Source organism: Chlorocebus sabaeus, chromosome 25 (assembly GCF_047675955.1).
Source record: "Chlorocebus sabaeus isolate Y175 chromosome 25, mChlSab1.0.hap1, whole genome shotgun sequence".
Lineage (NCBI taxonomy): Eukaryota > Metazoa > Chordata > Mammalia > Primates > Cercopithecidae > Chlorocebus > Chlorocebus sabaeus.
Window position 1 is genome coordinate 4890037 of NC_132928.1, and position 20714 is coordinate 4910750.

At 45.9% G+C, this 20714-nt stretch overlaps 1 protein-coding gene across 5 annotated transcripts in view; it reads right to left on the reverse strand.

The window, feature by feature from the left end:
* Window positions 1-11067: 11067 nt before the first annotated feature.
* CNIH3 (cornichon family AMPA receptor auxiliary protein 3) overlaps window positions 11068-20714 on the reverse strand; it is a 335293-nt gene continuing 325646 nt past the window's right edge. For 4 of the 5 annotated variants that reach the window (XM_073011493.1, XM_037985513.2, XM_037985512.2 and 1 more), the window contains 2 exons: window positions 17239-17382; window positions 11567-12795 (listed from right to left, as the gene is read on the reverse strand). In XM_073011493.1, coding sequence (XP_072867594.1) covers window positions 12768-12795; window positions 17239-17382 — 172 coding nt within the window. In that variant the 3' untranslated portion in view covers window positions 11567-12767. Of the gene's footprint in view, window positions 11527-11566; window positions 12796-17238; window positions 17383-20714 lie in introns of those variants that run through there. The other variant, XR_012091176.1, reaches the window with a different exon arrangement.

Below are 20714 nucleotides of genomic sequence, written 5' to 3' on the forward strand. Positions count from 1 at the left end.
CAGAGGTTTTATAAACTTGTATGGAATAAATGAATGAATGAATGAGTGGATAAATAATACATGAATGAATAAACAGATGAATAACTTGCAGGTACTAATTATCTAATATATGCACTCTATCCAATACCTGTATGGTCATCTTGAAACTTAAACTTACATAAACTGTGTTTTTTTCATAAGGTTACACATATTTCAGGTCGTAGAAGATATTCTATCTGCTTAGGTATCCTTACCATAAAGCAATACTTTATTGTTTATAAAAGGCCATCTTTCCTCTGGTCCATCAGACAAATATTTATGTTGTCTTCACTTTCTGCTATCCATAGGGGAGCGATGGAGAGGGGAGAGATTGCAGAATGAATGTAACCAACTAATGTATCAATATGTCTCCAGCCTGAGCAAAGCGGGACCTACTACAAATGAGCTTGCTAGTGCAATAAATGTATTCGGATTCCCTTTCTAAGGCTGCTCCAGGATTCTGGAACTGAACATGCCATTCTTCTCTGCATATCTGAACTGCTCTTGTCATCAGTAAAATGTGAGAGTCTTCTGTGTATGACGTTCTAAATCAACCACAAAGACTGCCATCTCCACACACATCAGCTCTGCTTGTCTGCACTGAAGCAATTCAGGTCTACTGGCTGCTTCAGATTAACTGAATTAAACTGTCTTTTTTCCTAATCACACTGAGGATTTCAATAAAAAGGAGATCATTCCAATACTAGCTGTCAGTTCCAGTGCAGTCCTGGTAATTATCACCTTGTCAGACTTTGAAATCCTCCTACATTCTAAGCCAGAGTTCCGAGTTCATCTGAATTTATGAATTATTTGCAGAAATAACAAAACCTATCAGATTACCTTTCAACCTCATTTGAAATGAAATTAACTGGCAAGGAGACCATAATGGCTTATGGGAAGACTTTCATATCCTTAAAATAGCAAACTGATTTCCTCTCTCTTTTACCAACTCTGCCTTCCCCTCACAGTTCTCTCCAATTAGCCTGCTACTTCCTTTTTCTTCTCGCTGGAGGCTTAAAAGAGCAGGAAACTGGAAGGGCCAAATCATGTTTTAAAGTGCGTGCGTGTGTTCCTCTGTGTGTGTGTGTGTGTGTGTGTGTGTAAATGCTGCTCATTCTGAAATGGTTTCAACATCTTCCTACTCAATCCCCACCGCCCACCCCCCAACACCAACTACTGCTAGTGAGGTTCTGGAAAGCAATCTTTGAACATGAAAATTAAACAAAAAGGACATTAGGAACAGAATAATTCTTTTTCCTTTTCTTTCCTTTTTCTCCTTTCATCAACTAGAAGGTGATTTATAAATGTACAGCTCCAGCTCAAAACTCTTTCCTCAGACCCTTCTATTCTACTATCTTCGAAACATCTTATCTCAATGACCAACTGACACTGCAACTCAGTATATCCGTGGTGGCGACAGCTACATGCTCACCAAAACCCACCTAGACCACATTTCCCAATCCGCTGTGTGGGATGAAGGTTGTACCAACTTCTGACCCAAAATTTGGTTTGGATGTTGAAAACTGACTAATGCCACACATGCACCAAGAAGGGATGAACAGTCTCATCACTCACATAATGAGGCTTTCAGGGAGAGCAGGGCAGGCTCCCACGCATGTCCAAAAATGGCTTGACAGAGCAAGGACGGGTGACTGGCTCTGGCTTTTGGTGTTGCTAGGGGTTGGGTCCAAGGTGAGGGTTCCCAATGTAGGCCGGGTTTTGAACTTCCTTGGTGTCAAGGGAGGGAGCATAAAACTTTCTTACTGGTTTGCTCACATGGGAGACAGAAGGAAGAGGGGGAGCTATAGGGCTTGAAAGATGTTGGTAGTCAAACATCAAAAACAGAGTAAGGCTCTTTAGTACGCTATAGCTAGAATTCTCTTATTCAGCTTCAAAACTGAACACATTATCTTTCCCCTAAACAACTTCCCTTTCTCAAAGAATAGCCCTACCACCTACCACACACAAAGCCAGAAACATACCCTTTTCACCAAGTCCCATCATTTCCATTTTCTCGTAGCATTTCTCAAAAACCTCCTCCTTGCCATGCTTTTCTTTCTTGGATGAGAAAACCACTGGAGAGGTCAAGGGCTCAGTCCCTGAAGTCCTCCTACCCAGGTTTGAATTCTAGATCCACCCCTACCCCCTTGCTAGTTTGTAATCTTGGACATATATTGCATCTTTCTGTACTTCAGTTTCTTCGTTTGTAAAACGGAAATAGTTATAATGCTTACCTCCTCAGAGTTGTCATCAAGATAGAATGAGTTAAAACTTACAAAATCCTTAAACTAATGCTTGTTACACATAGGAAGTGCTATATAAATGTTTGCAATTTGTCTCTCACCTGCGTTTCTGCAGTAGTTTCTAACCATCTCCCAACCATTTTTGTTTTCTCCAATTCAGTCTCCACTCAAAAGCCAGAATGGACTTTCTAAAGTCAAATCTGACCATGTTTCTCATCTTCTTTTAAAGCTCCAATCAAATTTGGACATTCCAACCCTCCCTTACACTGAATCTGACCTCTCCGCTTTCTCTTCCAGAAAGGGCACAACAGAACTGGATTATTGGACAAAGACACAGCCAATCCCAGCCAAAGGAGCAGCCAAGAAATGTCCAAAGACAACTGCTAATAACAGTAACACATATGAGTTAGGAAGTAAAAATGAAATAGCATTCCTGAATCCAATGATATTTCTGGTAGAAATAATCAAAATAAAATAAATTTGACAATGTTTAAAGTAGCCCATGCAAAAATGTGCGACAGATGAATGTACTGAAGAACTGCTTCTAATTGATGACAATGGAAACTGCACAATTTGATATGGAGGAGAGAATAGAATTAGTAAAACTTTCAAATAAGAGTTCCAGTGGCTAAAACATCCCATCATAAAATGTGTTCATGACTAGACATTGATAAAGAATGTAGTGTTGCAAAATTTGACTTGGGGGATTTGAACTTGGTAAATTGGTGGTTTCATAGAAAACTCACAATGGCAGAAGCTATAACTTTCAAAAACTAATAAATTTAATCTTTGTCATAAAATTTACACAGAAAATAATCGATATCAGGGAAAATAATTTTAGAAAAAATGAAAATGGAAAAATTTGGAAATAGTTTATTAATTCTATATTAAAAATTATCCAAGGAATTAAACTGGCCCAATGGCATTCACTCTAGAAATATCTTTCTCAGTGAAAAGCTATCAAGCCTGCTAAGGTTCTTATTTTAAAATCTGTATTTTCAGATACAGAGTAAAAAATTGACCTGGGGGTTCAAAATTGTAGTGTCAAAGATGCCCTGTACTCCAACTAGACAACAACCTTTACAGAGGTCTAGGACCCTCTAACAAGCCAAGAATGGCCTCTAAAATAAAATTAAAAAGATAAAAGAAAAGAAAAAACAAGAGCTGGGCAGCAATTTCTTTCCCTCTTGTCCCAAGGCCAACTCCTAAAGCACTTTCATCCAATATTCTCAGATACAGCCATATTTTAAGCATACTCTTAAAGCAGAAGAAAAGTCAACTCCTTCTGTGACTGTAATAGTAACAACCCCTTATATCGGTGTTGCATTTTCTATACTGTAAATTGATTTCATGTAAATAAGCTTATTTAGTGTTCACATCATCCTCACAGAATTATGCATTAGTGCTCCCATATTGTAGCTGAGTAAACTGGGACTCAGGAAGATTGAGAAATTTGACCAACATCACCCAACTGACAAGAACTAGAGTCAGAATTCCAGTTTAGGTCCTTCTCATGCCAAGAGCAGAGCTCATTCGATGAGCTAAGGGTTCACTAATCACCTTATTAACATCACAGCCCCAGTTGGAAATCCAAGCTCAGGAAGGCAGCATATTATGAACCCAGAGTTCCCAATTGTTCCTAATCGTTCCCAAATAGGCATGGACCTTGGAGTCAACTCTATGCCCCTAGGATCACCCATCATTCAGCACCACCACTCCCATTCCCAGGCTTCTGGCCTCTTCCAGATACAGGAGGAGGGGAGCATGTAGTGCCCTGACTGAGCCCAGATGACATTACCCACCCAGCGCAATCCTGCCTTCTCCCCTGCTTCCCGTGGGGCCAGGCTGACCAACCCTCAGAAATGTTGGATTTGAAAAAGAAAGAACTTGTAGAGGTGATTAAAGTCATTCTTGCTATCCATATACTCTGCTCTCATCCCCTCCCTCCCGTTTCACAGCCCTAGCTTGGAGAACTTCCAAGGGTTAGTGGGAAGAGTAGGAGACACTGAGCCGTTTCTGCCAGAAACACTGGACAAGAGCTGAGCCAATGAAGGACTTCAGACCACCTCTCAGACACCTGGGGCCCTGAGGGCAGGTTTCCTGTGTGTTACTCCCCAACAGCTGCTCCCCTGGCCATAAGCCAGACTCTCTCATGCCAATAAACAACATGCAAAGGTCTGGCCTTTTTGTTTGTTTGGGTTTTTGTTTTTGGTTAATGTTTCCTAAATTGTTATATGCACAAAAAGTGATGGAGTTTAACGATAGTCACTCTGCGACTCCGGAGAGCCAGTCATCTTTGTTCCTTTAGGCCTAGGAGTCATATGTTTTAGTGATTCAGAGAAGAGAAGAGAAGAGTTCAGAAGAAGAAACCACTCCACCTTAGTCTGCAGTGGTCTGTGCAGTGGTAAAGGACAATCTGCTGATGTCCTTTGCATGCCTTTACCTGTCTTACTGCTACTGAACCCTACAGGATATTGCCAGGACACAGTCTGCATGGGGCTGCCATGTTGCCTTAACATTCCTCCCTGGGATACTGATTCCTATTTACTGAGGTTATCTCTGCCTTCTGCTGGTTCTAATCATCAAAATTTCAATTTAATTCAACATATATTTACTGTGGGCCTAGTAAGGACAAAGCCAGCTCTGGAGCTATATAAATAAATACCTGTCCTCAAAGGGCTTATAATTGATGGTATCCTGAATTCAGCCCTTTCTATTTTTTTCTGCATTTGAATTATGTGGTTTGTCATTTGTGTTTTGCTCAATGTGGGGCAAGTCCTATTTGTTTACAGTACTTCTGATAGTTGGTTCCATATTTGGAACCGTTCCATCCCACGGTACACACTCATCCCTGAGTCTTCCATCAACCCCAGAAAGCTCTGCCTCATGCCTCTCTCTGCTGAGTCTCCACTGCTGCCTTCCACAGAAAAGTGCTTTGCAAACGGTGCCCCTCTTGGTGCTTCTGACTGAAGGTTCCCACTGAGACAGATTTGAAAAGGGCTGCTTGTGTTTAGCCCAGCAGTTCCACACACATTTGACCACAGAACGGTCCTTTCACCTAACACCTCTCCAGAACCCTCATTGGGAAGCAACTGCTTCAACCAACACCATCTGAAGAGCAAGGGGTGGGGTGGGGGGGGCTGTTTTCACCCAAGTCCTAGTTTCTGCCCTCTTGGAGCCTTCATGTCTTTGAAGACAGTCTTCTAGACTTCTCTCCCCAGTCCTATGAAATTGACTCTGGATGCCCTGCTATGGGCAGGCTCAGATTTCTCAATGTCCCTCCTAAAGCAGGTGTTGCCTTCACCACTTATATATTTTGCTGCTGACTTTTTTAAGCCCAATCTTAAGACCTTTCATGTATGCCTATTGTATTTCCTCTAGTGAGTCTGAGCTTATGATATTTTTTAAAAAATTTCTTCCTGTCCTAATTGAATTCTTTTCAGTTTTGTGTTAGCCCAGAATCGATCAACTGCCTTCATCTGAAAGTCACTGATAATAAGCAGTGAAGAGGACAGGGTCAAGTGCAAAGCCCCATGCTCATTCGGGATGGCCCTCCACCTCCTGTGAACCGGCACTCTTGGGTTACCACTAGTTAGCTCCCTAGAAAGTATCATTATCCTACTGGGTCTGAACATCCGCACCTGGCATGGGCTGGGCTTCCTCAAATTGTGAGGCTGAAACCTATGCTGGGGTTTCCCAGTTATGCAGACCTGGGGGGCATATATCTAAATGAAAAACGTGATCTGGCCTCATTTTCTTATCTTCTAGGTGAAAACCTAGAAGTGGTCATGCTAGAGCTGCCATTGGGTCCTTATGACTAATTTTTCCTCTGTACCTGTAACACTGTTAGGTATGCACTACATCTTGGGGCACAGGTGTCTTGAATGCAAGCATAAATATTACTGAAGAACACAGAACTGCCGATTTTAAAGACTGGTCCACTAGGGTACAGGGTTCCTAACCATCCTTTGGGGATCTGGCTCATCTGCTGGGCATCTCCATTTCACTGAGAGGGCTCTCTCTACCTTGTATAGTCCAGAAAGTGACCTCGACATCATGCTTATTTTCAACTTAGCTCTGGGAAAGTAAGAACAGCATCGCAAGATCTGTCCTAGGAAGCCACTTACAAAATTTCCCCCAAAGCCTCTAGTGCTGCCCTGCTGTTTTCATTGCAGCAATCAAAACAGACTGTCCCAGGCATGGGGGCCTGATTGATGGGTTTCATTATAATTTGATGTGGGGACTGGTATTTAGCAGGGCTCTCATTTTCCCTACCTCCTCTGCTCTAGAAGATCAGAAATATAAAACCACCAGAAAGGTGATCTTGTTTTTCTGATGTGTCAAGCATTTTTGAAAAGGACAAGGTTTACTTACTGCTGAGACTCCTGTTTGATGTTTGAACGGAAACACTGTGGTGGCATTTAAGTCTCTCTGCTGGCTGTCAGGCAGTCAAACTCCAGGACATAACACCACCTTTTCAGACTGTTGCTTCTTTAAGCCAAAAGGTATATGTCTGCCCCTTGAGGTACTCTGGGGTCCAGTGAGGAGATTGCCCCACCTAGAGGAGGCCGTGCATTAGAGGAATTGCCCTGAGAATGGCGAGGGAGGGGGACATCCACAGAGTGTAAATACTCTCACCATGGCCAATTTCCAGCAATCAATGGGACATCACTGAATGCAAAGATGGGAAGAGATTCACAGCAGCATACCGTCACATAGCATTTCTGCCACAGATACAATAGACATAACCTCAAGTAAAATGTAGTAAAATAATTTGGTTTGACTAGGTATTACCTTTGTTTTTAAAATTATTTATTTAATTGTAAGTTTATATAACTTCAGTTTTAATAATGGCTCTGTTTAACAACTATTTAGTAAAATCCCTAAAAAACTAAACTAAACTTGTACAGGCTCTCATAAGCCTGTGCAAGTCAGCTTTAGCACACCACTGGCTGGGAAGAAATGTGGGTATCACGTGGTAGCTAAGAGGTCAAGTTCATAACACCCTTGGCGTATCCAAAACTATCTGGGCAGAATTTAACAGGGGCAGAAATGACCACAGAGTGGGTGGGTGGGAGCAAAGCCTGGAAAATCCTATTTTGTTGCGGCTGTTTTGACCCTGTGTCTATTTCTGTTTCTGGATCATGGGCAGCAACTGAAACCCAATCCAACGTGTGGGCACTGAGGTCTCCCTCTGCAAATGCAGCTGTGTTAAATGCTTCCATCACGTGCTGCTCCCCACAAAGAAAGCCTGCTCCCTGCTAAACTGGACAGACTAAAACTTGGCCAGGCATGGTGGCTCATGCCTGTAATCCCAGCACTTTTGGAGGCTGAGGTGGGTGGATCACCTGAGGTCAGGAGTTTGAGACCAGCCTGGCAAACACGGTGAAACCCCATCTCTACTAAAAATACAAAAATTAGCTGGGGGTGGTGGCGGGTACCTGTAATCCCAGCTACTCAGGAGGCTGAGGCAGGAGAATCACTTGAACCCAGGAGGCGAAGGTTGCAGTGAGTTGAGATCGTGCCCTTGCACTCCAGGCTGGGCAACAAAGTGAGACTTGGTCTATTAAAAAAAAAAAAAACAAAAAAAACAAAGCTGAAACTTGCCCCCACCTTTCCCTAGAATGTGTGCTTGTGTCCTGAAGACTTACTCCCTCAGTCAGCCCCTCTTCTCTGCCTGGGATGAGCCAAGTCACAGGATATGTCCCAGGATGCCCCCTCAAACGCCCACAGTGAGTAGTGCCTTCTGCCTGAGCCTCAGGAACAGAGGCAGCCCCAAGATGTCCAGCTTGGACCAGCAGCTCCAAGGCCTGGAGAAGGCTCTGCCTAAACAGTCATTTGCCAGAGCACACTTGAAAACAGAACAGCCCAAGTCCAGGAAGAGAAAGGGTTATGGAAATGGATCTGTGTAATGACACAGCGTGAGTGCAATTAATTGTTGTCAAAGCATTTTGCTGGCTGCATTCATCTCTTATGTAGGATAACAAAACTGTCATAATGATGACAACTTTATTCAACATTGGTGCAATTACCAAACCTAAAAATAGGATGCAAAGGGGAAATTTTCTTGAGAGGGCTGAGCTCTGCTACCCATGTTGCATGCCTGGGACAGTCTGCCCAAAGATGGAGAGAGGAAAGGAGGGAGCTGAGATTCATTGATTGTCTTCAGGTGTTACTAGGAGAAGTATTTTACCCGTTTTTATCTACATAATCCTCCCTTCCCATCTTTGAAGGGAAGGGCAGTCGGGTGGAGCACTGAGGATCAAGATTTGTTGAGCACGAATTGTGAGACAGGCTCAACAAGCATTCTGTACATAGTTTACTTAAATTATCACAAGAATACTGAAAGGAGGTATTATTGCCTCATTTTACAAATAAAAAAGTTGAGTCTCTAAAGGTTAAGAAGTTTGCACAAGATCCTGTAGCCAAAGTCCTTCCAATTATAAAGTTATTCACATAGAGTTGCTTGCTGTGAAACATGTGAGCTCGGCAGAGCCACACTGCTGTCCCATCTTCATCCCCTTTTCTCTTCTGTCTCACACCCCATTGTCCTTCCTGGACTCTATCACCCTTTCAGGAGTGAGAAAATGGTCAAAGCCTTGGAATCAAAAGGACCTGGGTGGAAGTCTAGGCTCCATGACTTATTAGCCATTGTGACTTTGGCTCAATTGCTAGACCTCTATAAGCTTTAGTATTTTCAACTATCCCTTGAAGACAACAATCATTCCCATTCCCTAATATTGATAGGGGATTAAATGAGACTACATATGGTAAGTGCTTTGCAGAGCATCCAGCACATAGCAAGTACTCTATGGCAGTGGTTATCATTATTGACAGAGAACATGGCACTGGGTCAGGTCCCAGCCCGACCTCCATTTAGGATACTATAGACAGGATCGGGCCTCAGGAGGGTGGCAGCATCCAGCAATCTTCACTCCTGTTCCACGTGGCCAGTTGGCTTCTTGGTCCTCCCAAAGGGAGGGACCTTGCCCTGGAATGGGCACAGGGCAGAGTAAGGATGGTGATACAGTTTGGATGTTTGTCCTCTCCAAACCTCATATTGAAATGTGACTACCAGTGCTGGAGATGGGTGCTGGTAGGAGGTGACTGGATCATGGGGGCAGATCCCTCATGAATGGCTTAATGCCATCCCCTTGGGGATGAGTGCATTCTCGCTCAGTTCACATGAGATCTGGTTGTTTAAGCGTCTGAAACCTCTCCCTTCTCTCTCTTGCTCTTCACCATTTGACATGCCTGCTCTCCCTTTGTCCTCCACCATGATTAGAAGCTTCCTGAGGCCCTCACCAGAGGCAGGAGCCATGCTCGTACAGCCTGCAGAACTGTGAGCCAAGTAAATTTCTTTCCTTCAAAAATTACCCAGGCTTGGGTATTCCTTTATAGCAACACAACAATGGACTGGCCCAGAAGGCAGGGAAGACTCGCCCTCTACAGTGAGGTGTGCTGACCACATGCAGGGTACTGTTCTAAGTTATCTGCAGGTATGAACTCATCTAATCTTTATAGAAAGCCAGTGTGGCAGGTGCCATTATTCTTCCACCTTAGCAAAGTGAAAAGTGAGCTTTGACTCTTCCAAGTTCCCCTCTGACCATTTAGGCATAGCCACACCAGGCCTACAGCTCTACCTCTCTAAGGCAATGAGAACCAGTTCACCAACACCACCTGCAGGAGATGACTCTGCTCCCTAGGAAGCTCTCTCCTTGACGCATGCTTGGAAAGGTGAGCTCTTTGTCTCTCAAGGAAAATATTCACTTTGCACATTGGAAAACAAAGGAGTTTTTCCTGCTTTTCTTCTCTTCTTCCCTTTGGTCACTTCTGTGGGATACACAATAAGAGACTGGGCAACAAGAACAAAATTATGTGAGAAGAGGCAGACTTGGGTTTAAATCCCAGCTACAGCTAGACATACCCGTTGCTAGCTGTAGATCTCTGCAAGTGACTCCTCTCCTCAGTTTCCTCATCTATAAAACAGAGATATCTGCCTTGTGGTATTGTTATAAGGATCAGGGGAAAGCATATGAAGCATCCAGATCACTGCCAGATGCCTTGGTTTATAACTATTGTTATTTGGCCACTTCTTCATAGCATCAAGCCCTTGTTCTGCACTACATCACCTAGGGAGGACTCACCTTCCCTGAGGCTCCCTAGTTCCCTCATGGATGAAGTGAGGATGAGAACATTTAACCTGCTGGGCACGATCACTGTGAGGGGTGGGTGAGGTCACATGATCACTCTGAGGGGTGGGGGAGGTCACCGTGTGAGCACTTAACACAGTGCCTGGCGCACAGCCTGCACCCCATCACACGGTGCCCTTTACTCTTGGCTTTATCATCATGATTAACTTTTCCCAAGAACTGGAAATTCACTGAAACTCACAACAGATCATGAGAATTATTTCCCAATCACAACTTGTGGGAGGGAAATATCTGGATGTTTCTTTTTCGTAAACATAAGAGCTGTCAGGCCAGTGGCAGTGACTCAGCCTATAATCCCAGCACTTTGGGAGGTGAAGGTGAGCAGATTGCTTGAGCCCAAGAGTTTGAGACCAGCCTGGGCAACATGGCAAAACCCCATCTGTACAAAAAATACAAAAATTAGCCAGGCGTGGTGGTGTGTACCTGTGGTCTACTCGGGAGGCTGAGGTGGGAGCATCACCTGAGCCCGGGAAGGTCAAGGCTGCAGTGAGCCGTGACTGTACCACTTACACTCCAGCCTGGGCGACAGAGTGAGACCCTGTCTCAAAAAAAAAAAAAAAAAAGACATCTCTACTTTCATTTTAATGGTCTTTGTGTACTTGTGTCTCCTATTATGAGCCACTTCAAATCTTTTTGAAAGGAGGCAGAGTATAGGAACAAAACAGCTCCATGGTGAGAAGTAACATGGATCATTCACCTTCCACATCCAGTTGCTCTGTGCGGTTAGATTAGCATCTGTAGTCTGCCATCCAACGCTTGCCTCTCTGGATGAGGGTCACTAGTGTCTCAGGAATGAAGCCAAAGCCACGCCCAAGCAGCCCCAAAGGTAACTCTATCCCTAACAACAGTTACCTGGTTGGTAATCTGCAGGTAATGGCCAAGAGGAAGAATTCTCCCCAAATCATCACCTCAAATTCTCCAGTTTTACACCATAAACCTCGGAGTAAAAGTCTGCATTTTGTTTTCCATAGAATTTTTAGCAGCACGATGCCTTTTTGAAAATTTGCCTTTTCCTCCTATCAGTTTTCCAACCATATGTAGACAAATCCAGCCTGTAATGGTTGAAATGAGACAGCCAGTTAAGTGAGACACTCAAGTTGTCGCTGCATTTTAATAAACATAGCACACAATGTGTTGCTACACAAACACCATTCATAAACCTGAGTCACAGGTTTCAGATGGGAGCTGGGGATGTGTATAAATAGCCTGTGTATGTTAAACAGTAGAAAAGAAGTTTGGGGAATAAGGTCAAAATCATTGTGCCCAATTTAAACATCATAAAAATCTCAGCCTTGTCATTATTTACAACCCCCAGCACAACTCCCACCCAAAAGAGATTGCCAAATGGAAAATTCTAAATAAGATGATGTCCTCATGTCGACCTAAACAGTACAAATGATGCAGCATCATAAAACGAAGTTATAATTATGTTGTCTTCTCAATTCCTGGCTGCTGGATGCCCATGGTACAGAGCAGCCACTCCACAGGATTTTCTGAGCTCTGAGCTGTCTGGGGTTTTTGTAAGAACATAGCTTTGACTAGCATTGACCAATTGATTTGCATTACATGATTCTGATGGTTTGAGGTGGCAAAAGAATACAACTTGTGTGGTGGAGAACTAACACCTCGAACATGTTGCAAACGTTTCAAAAATCCATTTTTCCTATATTCACCCCTCCTCAGCTGAAAACAGCCCGGCGAGCTCAAGGCTGGTTACAGCTGAAGGCAAATCCCACGCACCCTCCAGCCCCTCCCATTTGAGAAAAAGGGTGTGGCCACGGCTTGGAAGAAAGGCAACAAGAGTCCTGGGCAGCCAAGGCATTCTCGAGGCTTTCAACAGGTCCCTGCAGACTTGGCCTTGACTCTGGGTCATTCTGATCCTTAGCAAGCACCTTGCAGCCTTCCAGCCTCCGCTCCCATGGCCCAGGAACTCAGTGTGAACTTGCAAGGTGCTGTTCAATGAAGTGGATTCAGGAAGCAGCCATTCTCTCTCAGGAGAGGTCTAGTGTTTTGTCACCTACTCCCCCACACCACTGATGCTCAGAAGGGCTCTAGGACCCTGTATGTGGAATTCGAATGCCAAAGATTGACACACAGGGCGACAACAGACACGCAGGGTTAACTTGGCTCCCAGCTGGCTGCGTGATCCCAGCTCCCGTTCAGTCAGACTGCCTGCTGGGTCTATTTCTCACATATCCCCATTCTGGTCCCTCCTCCAGTCACCAGCAGAAATGCACCTCTCCGTCTGAGGTCTCTCCCATCTCAGTCTCTGATGACGTGCACAGTCTTTGCGTTAAGAGCTCACTAAAGTGTAGATCATGCTGAATGCAAAAAGAAAAGGAAAAGAAGGCGTTAGTGGAAGCCCACAGAGGACTCAGGCTGCCCCTCAGGAGAGGGACCTTCCAGAGGCCAGACTCCTTGGCTTCTCCCTCATTCCTGTCACTATAGCATCTCGCCAACTCCACTACTGTGCCCCTTCTACTTCCCACAACGCTGGAATAAACATTTTTGGGGACAGTATATTGTATCCCTTGGATAAAAGATGTGATTGCTCTAAGTGCCTATTATTATTCTCATCAGGATGATTATTATGGTTGTTTTCCTTTTCATGCAATTGCAGGGCAGGTCTGGGGGTGCAGTGGATTCTTTATGCCAGCAGCTGCCATGTGCTTGCATGATGGCTGTGTCCAGGGGCTCCCAGATGATGCTGGATAATACGCTACTGCTGGGAAAAAAGATCATCATCGTTATTGCAAAGGCCTGCATGGGAACATAAGCCCTCTGGGCACCAGAACCCAGTCAACTCTTGATTGGGTAACTCCCTGGCCCTCCTATTTTTAATGGACTCCAGGAATTAAACATGCATTAAAAGCGTGTGAACTAAAGTATTGCCCCAATACTACTAAGAGTGGGGGTGAAGGGGACATGGATCCCTGTGCTCTTAGTAAGGACTTCAGGTTAAGTTTGCAAGGCTGAGGAATGATCTGCATCAAAATATACCTCTTTATTTGGCAGAAAAAGAAACCAACTACCTTTTCACATTATAGTGAGAAGAAAGATTCGTCTAAGAAGTAAAAGAAATGAAAAGAAGTGAAAAGGTTTTACTTTAACCCTATGTAGCTGTGGAGGCCCAATGAGCTCTTCTGAGTAGCTGAAGTTCCATCTTCAGGAACCTCACACATCTCATGTGCACAGAGAACCACTGGTCAGATCTGAAGCAAGAGGGACTTACTCCACCTGGGGAAGCTGAGGGCCAGATGAGGAGTGACAGCAGGGGGAGAAGCCACATCCTAACTCCAAAGCCAATGCTTTTTGCATGACAGTACTAAGGCTCATGTGGATATCTTTATTTACTCACTTTCATTCATTCTTTCATTTAAAACCAACATGGTCTCTGGTGTCAAGGAACAAGTAAACCATAAATAACACAGATGAAAAGAAATAAACCTGAGGAGGGACAGGCATGATCCAGAATAACCGTGCAGGAGGGTAGTCCTACTACTTCAGGTGACCTAAAGTATTGCCCAATACTTTAGGATACTGTTCATACTGGGCTCACCAGCTAGTATTAGTATCTGTGTTAGCTAGTCCCCTTCTAACACAATCCTCAAATTATCACCTGGTCCACAAGGCAAACTGTGAAGTGGGGTGATGGGTGCCATGTGATTCAAACAGGATAGAAGAAAGAGCACAGGCTCTGAAGCCAGATGTCGCTAATTATTAGCGGGGACCTGAGACGCATTTCTTAACCTCTCCAAGGTCCTCAGGAGCTCCTCAGGAAGCTGAAACCATAAACCACCCACCCCGTCTTCCCCGCTGTTGTGTGGGTCTCTAGCCCTGAGCTCAGTTCAGACATGGCTCTGCACACACATAGGTCCCCTTCTCTCCCTCCCACGGTGGCTTGTGCTGGCGCTCCTGTGCTCTCCACCAGCTCTGGATCTGAGGGGCTGGCAGCTCCTAAGGTGGGAGAAACAAGTCTTTTCTGGAGCCCCAAAGAGCACGAAGGGGCCAGATTCAACAAAGAATGCAGGAGACCGTGGGGGCCACCCAGGGTCCCAGTGAGGCTGCAGGAACTGTTTCCAATTTTGTTTTAGAAACAAAGTGATTAACACATGTATCATGAAGGCAGGGCCAAATTGAAGTAATGAACTAGAGGACAAACAGTCAAACAGACTGTCTGGAACACACTCAGTTATAGAACGATCACACCCATCCAACCGAGAGGAGCTGCCAAGCCCTCCCCACCCCACCCCTCCCACCCCCCACAGCGGAGCACGCACAGCAGCTTCCCTCCCTGTGAATTCATATGCCTTCTTCCTGGCGACGCCTCGGCTCCAGCATCTGCTGCAACAAAACTGAAATGAGGGAAATATCTTGCCTCCGTCTTCATCCACACTGAGGTGGATCCCAGGCTAAAGGGCCAGGAGCTAATTAAAACACTGGTCTCATTCTGTTGGCTTACAGGAGAGACAGCGCTGTCTCTAGGGACAGGCCACTCAGCCCATGACTCTGCAGAAGGGGAAGTCTGTGACTCCACAAAGAAAGCAGGGTTGAGCACACTGCAGGGAAGAAACCTAACCTCTGAGGTATCCAGTCCCTAAGCCCACAACGGCTTTGTCCACGCTCTGTATGTTTCCCAAGACAGGAACCCATCTGACAAGCCTTTGGTTGTTAGGTAGTTCAGACTTGGAGTCAGAAAGACTTAGGTGAACCCACTGGGCACCGTGGAAATCTCCGGAGGCTTAAGACTGTCAGGCTCCCCGCAAGCTGGAGTAGTAAACATTCCAGAGCACCCCACAGAGTCTGCAGACACAGGGGATGTAAAGGGAAGGCAGAACCAAGTAGAATGCTCCAGAGCCACCAAGGTGTGCATCAGGATTGTCCAGAGAGTTTGTTTAAAATGCAGAGCCCAGCCCTGGAAAGTCTGAATAGGTAGCTATAAGCCCAGGAATCTGTATTTTTAAAAAGCACACCTTCCTCCCTTCCTTACCCCTCACTTTGATAAAGACTTTTCTAGAGGTTTTCTAAGATAGCCAGCAGATAAGAGCTACTGGGCATAGTGGGTTACGCCTGTAATCCCAGCACTTTGGGAGGCCGAGGCGGGTGGAACACATGAGCCCAGGAGTTCAAGACCAGCCTGGGCAACATGGCAAAATCCTGTCTCTACAGAAAAATGCAAAAATTAGCCGAGCATGGTGGTACATGCCTATAATTCCAGCTACTCAGGAGGCTAAGGCAGGAGGATCCCTTGAGCCTGGAGTTTGAGGCTGCAGCAAGCTATAATCCTGCCATTGTATTCCAGCCTGGGAGACAGAGTGATACCCTCAAAAAAAAAAAAAAAAAGGAAAACGAAAAAGGAGTTCAGCCTTTGAAATCGGACTCAAGATGTACTACTTACAGCTGTGACAGTATTAGCTGTGAATTCAGGAACATAAACTTCTCAGATTCAGTTCATTTTTCATATGTGAATGAGGATAGTATTTATCTCATAAGTTGAGCAATACGTACAAAGCTCTGAGCACAAAGCCTGGCTCATTTTTAAATGTCAGAACTTTGGGAGGCTGAGGCAGGAGGGTCACTTGGGCTGAAGAGTTCAAGACCTGCCTGGGTAACACAGTGAAACCCCATCTCTACAAAAAATTAAAAAAAAAAAAATTAGCTGGGCATGGTGACACACACCTGTAGTCCCAGCTACTCAGAAGGTTAAGGTGGGAGAATCGCTTGAGCCCAGGAGTTCAAGGCTGCAGTGAGCAGTGATGGCACCACTGCACTCCAGCCTGGGCGAAACAGTGAGACCCCATCTTTAAATAAAAATTTAAAAATAAATAAAAAATGCTGGACAAATGCAGCCACATTCTTCCCTGCCACAGCCCATTCCAAACCTAGGTGTGGCGTGGAGTCCAACTTCCCAACCTCTCCTCCTCTTCACCTGGCTGCTGTCAACCATGCCCTTTTGGAGACATCACTGGGAGGTTTGGAGATCACCATGGCCCTGCCACAGGTAACGATGGAATCGCAAGTGACAGGTGAGAGTCCCCAGAGATGAGCCAAAGAGGAGCAGGAAGGAGGAGGAGACATTTGCGGAAAAGGCACTCTGGGGTGTCAAACCACAAGATAGTCTGTTTATAACTCTCTGCTTAATTAGGATGTTCTGAGCGGAGAGGTGCAAAGAGGGGAGATTCCTGAAACAGGATTGCAAAGTCAGCAGGTGTTTCTTAATTGGAATGGTGTTATGTAATATTGGAAAAACGGTAAATGAAGCATTTAGTGACCCAAAATGCCACTTTATGAACCATGACAGCCACTGTGGGACTGGGGCGGGGAGTTTGGAGCCTCTGTTATGGTTCCCAAGAATCCTTGCAAACAGGCCACGGGGCAAGGGACAGTGAGGATGAGCCTGGGCCCCGGGGCCATAGGGAACCTGGTGGGCTGAGCTGCAGAGTTGTGAGAGGCAGGGAAGAAGGAGTAACCAATCGCACTTCACCAGTTACCTCCAAAGGGATGTTGAGAGGGTGTTTTCACTGCATGGCCCTAAGGATGTGCCCATCAGCAGGCAAGGCCTCCTGCAGGATCTCCTGCCCCTTTCCTTGTCTACACAGAAGCCCTTGCTCCTGAGCCAGAGTCAGACAGCTAGGGTCACACCCGACTGGCCGTGACTCCCACCCTCGCAGGCCATCTCCCAAAGGCTGCCTCCCAGAGGCCAGCCTGAAATTCTCTTCCTTTTGCTGCAGGAGTCAAAACCACCAAGAGGGGCAGCTACTCACCAGTAAAGGTAGTAGAAGAAGGAGAGGAGATAGAAGGCCAGCTTACACCAGGCCTCCTTCTGACAGTAACTCAAAGTGTCGGCATTCATGACCACCGGTGGGTCGTAGGCTAGTTCTGAGCTATCTGCCGGACAGTGGAAATACCTGCAGGGAGAGAGGACATCACTGTCTCTGAGGTCCTGGTACTTCTGGCATCACCTGGGCAAGCCCTTCTGATGCAGGGCTTCTGTCGAGCAATCCCTGCCAAGCAATTGCCTGCCTTCTGCCCAAATCACAGCTCAAGCACCGCTGAAGAGTGGCTCAGCCACTATCTTCCAGCAGGTAGTAAATCCCCAAATACTCCGACCCACTGGCATCATGGCAATTTCACCCATATACAAAGCTGCTCGAACAGAAGGGGAAATGTGTCACCTGGCATTGCCTGGGAGTCTGAGGAAGAGCCGCCTCTCAGGACAGGTGTAGGCAGAGGTACGGGGCTCTACTGCCACTGCTGGGGCACCACCGTACCTCCATTCTACCCTAAAAACTACTTTACACAGACCGTTATTGAAAATCCTGAGTACTTCAGGACATCCTATTCCCACTTGAGTGTACAGCAGTTTACAGGTGCCTTCATTCTTGATAGTGGGACCTAGAACTAAAAAAGAACATCAGCCATCTGTCGGGAGAGAGCGGGCCCTGGACGGCAGCTAGGTGAGCGAAAGAACGTGGGTGGGAAAGAGGAGGAGGGGGAGCAGCTAATATGAACTGTGTCTACTTCAAAATACTACAGTCCCAAGGCTCACCTGGCCACCGCCCCTGAGGGGAGCCCAAAATACCATATTCCCGAGGCTCACCTGGCCACAGCCCCTGAGGAGGGGAGTCCAAAATACCATATTCCCAAGGCTCACCTGGCCACAGCCCCTGAGGAGGGAAGCCATCAGGCTTGGTGAGACCTGGGGCAGGAGTCTGAGCCTCCTGAGTCCCTTGGGAAGTGGTCACTGCCCCCAGGACACTGCCCCCAGGGACCTGGCTACAGCCTCCTGCCCAGCCCAAGAACAAAGTACAGCTGGAATCTCTCAGCGAGTTCCTTTTTCAGTCATTCTGGTAAAGCCACCCACAGGCCAGGAGTGCAAATAAATGGCTTCCCTGGGCTCTGGGACAGACAGTGGTTCTCAATGGTGAGCATGGGCCTAGGGAGAGGGCTCCAACCGGGAGATTAATCACACTGGCTTTGAAGAACATCCTGCAATGTAGCAACTCACAGATCCAGCATCTCTGCTCCCTCCTCCTTCCCCTTCAGAGAACTGCACTGACATTATCTGTCACTGACACTGTGCTGAAAAGAAATCACAAGCCAGATTCGATGACAACTGCCAGCTCACAGCCCTCCAGGCCACTCACCTCTCCTCTTCCTGGGAGCGATCTCAAAAGCTATTTGCTGTCACTGTAGTTTTATTCCCAGGTGACCTCATTAAGTGGAGGCAGAAGGGCAGGGTGGCCATATGGCTCCGTGGAAAGAGCAAAGGCCCTGCCAGTCACTGGTCACCACACTGACTTTCCTTGGGTCACTCATTAACCCAGCTGAGCCTCAACTTTCTCATCTGTGAAATGGGGACGGAATTGCCCTCCGTACAGGGCTGTTGTGGACTATTACATGAGGCAATGTATGCAAATAACCTGGGAAGAACAGGTACTGAGTCAACAGCAGACAGTCCTATTTCCTTTACGCAAACTAAGATCCAGAGCAGGAGGGGACTTTCTCTGTATGAGAAATGTCACTGATCTGGACCTGTTGGAAAGGCGGGGGAATGGAAAGGGGGATAAAGGGTGTATAAGGCCTTTGATGTTTAAAGGACTCCTCTCCTCCTCATTCTTTTTTTCTTTCATGTTCTGAGAACTTACTAATTGCCAGGAACTAGACTAGATCCTGTCAGGGATTCAAAAAAAAAGGTAAGACAAAGTGCCTACTGGCAAGGAGATTATAGCCCCTCCTTTCCTCCATAGAGATGAACTTTCCAAGTCTATGGACACTGGCTGCCTCTCCTTTTCCTCCCTTTTGGACAAGTGCTAGCCCCACAAGCAGTGCCCTGATGGATGTTTTGTCAATCACATTTCTGATACGCTGCCTTGACAGCCCCCTACTTGAAGGACCTTGGGACGAACTCCTTTCCTGGGGAGAAGAGCCAGCCCCTGGGGCAGTGTGTCAGGCAGCAGGGACTCGGACTGGGATTCGTACAGAGGTGGGACGTAACCTCAGTCCTGCCACGTCCGAGCTGAGCAACGCTGGACAGCTGACTTAACCTTTGTGAGTCTCTGTGTCCCCATGTGTCAAACACAGAAAATGAAACCCAGCTCACTTGGTTATTGTGAATCCTGGATCTCCTATTTGACTTCTCTCTAATTCAGATGATAGCAGATTGCCTTTACTTAAAGTGAGGCTTCTCGATGTAACTGAGTATTTTTCCTTCCTCCCTAAACCTGAGATTTCTTCTACCCTGCTGGCCCTGGTCAATGGCACCATCAACCTCCCGGCCACCCAGCCTAGAGGCGTCCTCTCCCTCACCTGCACCCAATTATGGGCCAAGGCCTGTCCAGTTCACTTCCATGGGTTCTTCTGTTCTCTCATCATTCTGACTCCCACTACCTGGGTCAAGGCTCTCTCATCTCTCCACCTGGAGTTCCCACCATAACCCCCCAGTTGGATTTCAATCTCAATATTTCACCCTCTAACCCATCCTTTACACTACTTCCCAGGCCACCTTCCTAAAAATCAGATTAGGTAATGCCATTGTCTTCTTCTAAAGTTTCTGATCATTTTCCATTACCTAAAGAATAAATTAATTGCACCTTCCCCATAAAATCATTTCAGGTCCTCCATACCATACTCTCAGCTGTCTGCCAACCTGTCTCTTCTTATTTCCCTTGAAGAACCCTACATCCAACCTCACTGAACAACTACTATTTCCCAAACACACCAAGTGCTCTCTTAACTCTGGGCCTTTACACATGCTGGTCCCTCTCTCTGGAATGTGCTTTTCCAAAGTCACTCTTGAGTCTATTTAAGTGCTTCTTTCTCTATGCTCCTACCTGTATTCCTCATATGTCTGTTAAGAACATATTTCCCTCTACCACTAGGATGTACGTTCCTTAAGGGTAAAGGTTTTGCTTTACACTTAACGTGAAGTCCCTCACAATGCCTGACGTGTAGAATGTATTCTGTACGTTTTCTAAATGAAGGAGTGCATGTCTTAGGTGTGGCTAAATTCAAGCCAGATTTTATGGTAGAATAACAATGATAAAACAATTTGGGGTCCAATGCTCTGGCAGCCAAGGGTCAAGGGCAGGCAACTTATCTGCACAAATACCTTCTCTACTATTTTGATATTCCTCCACCTCTGCCTCCTGTGTCCATATGGTGACTCTATTTTACAAAAAGCCAAAAATCACATGATCTGACGCATGGTCTTAGAAGGGAATAGAATATATGAAATTAT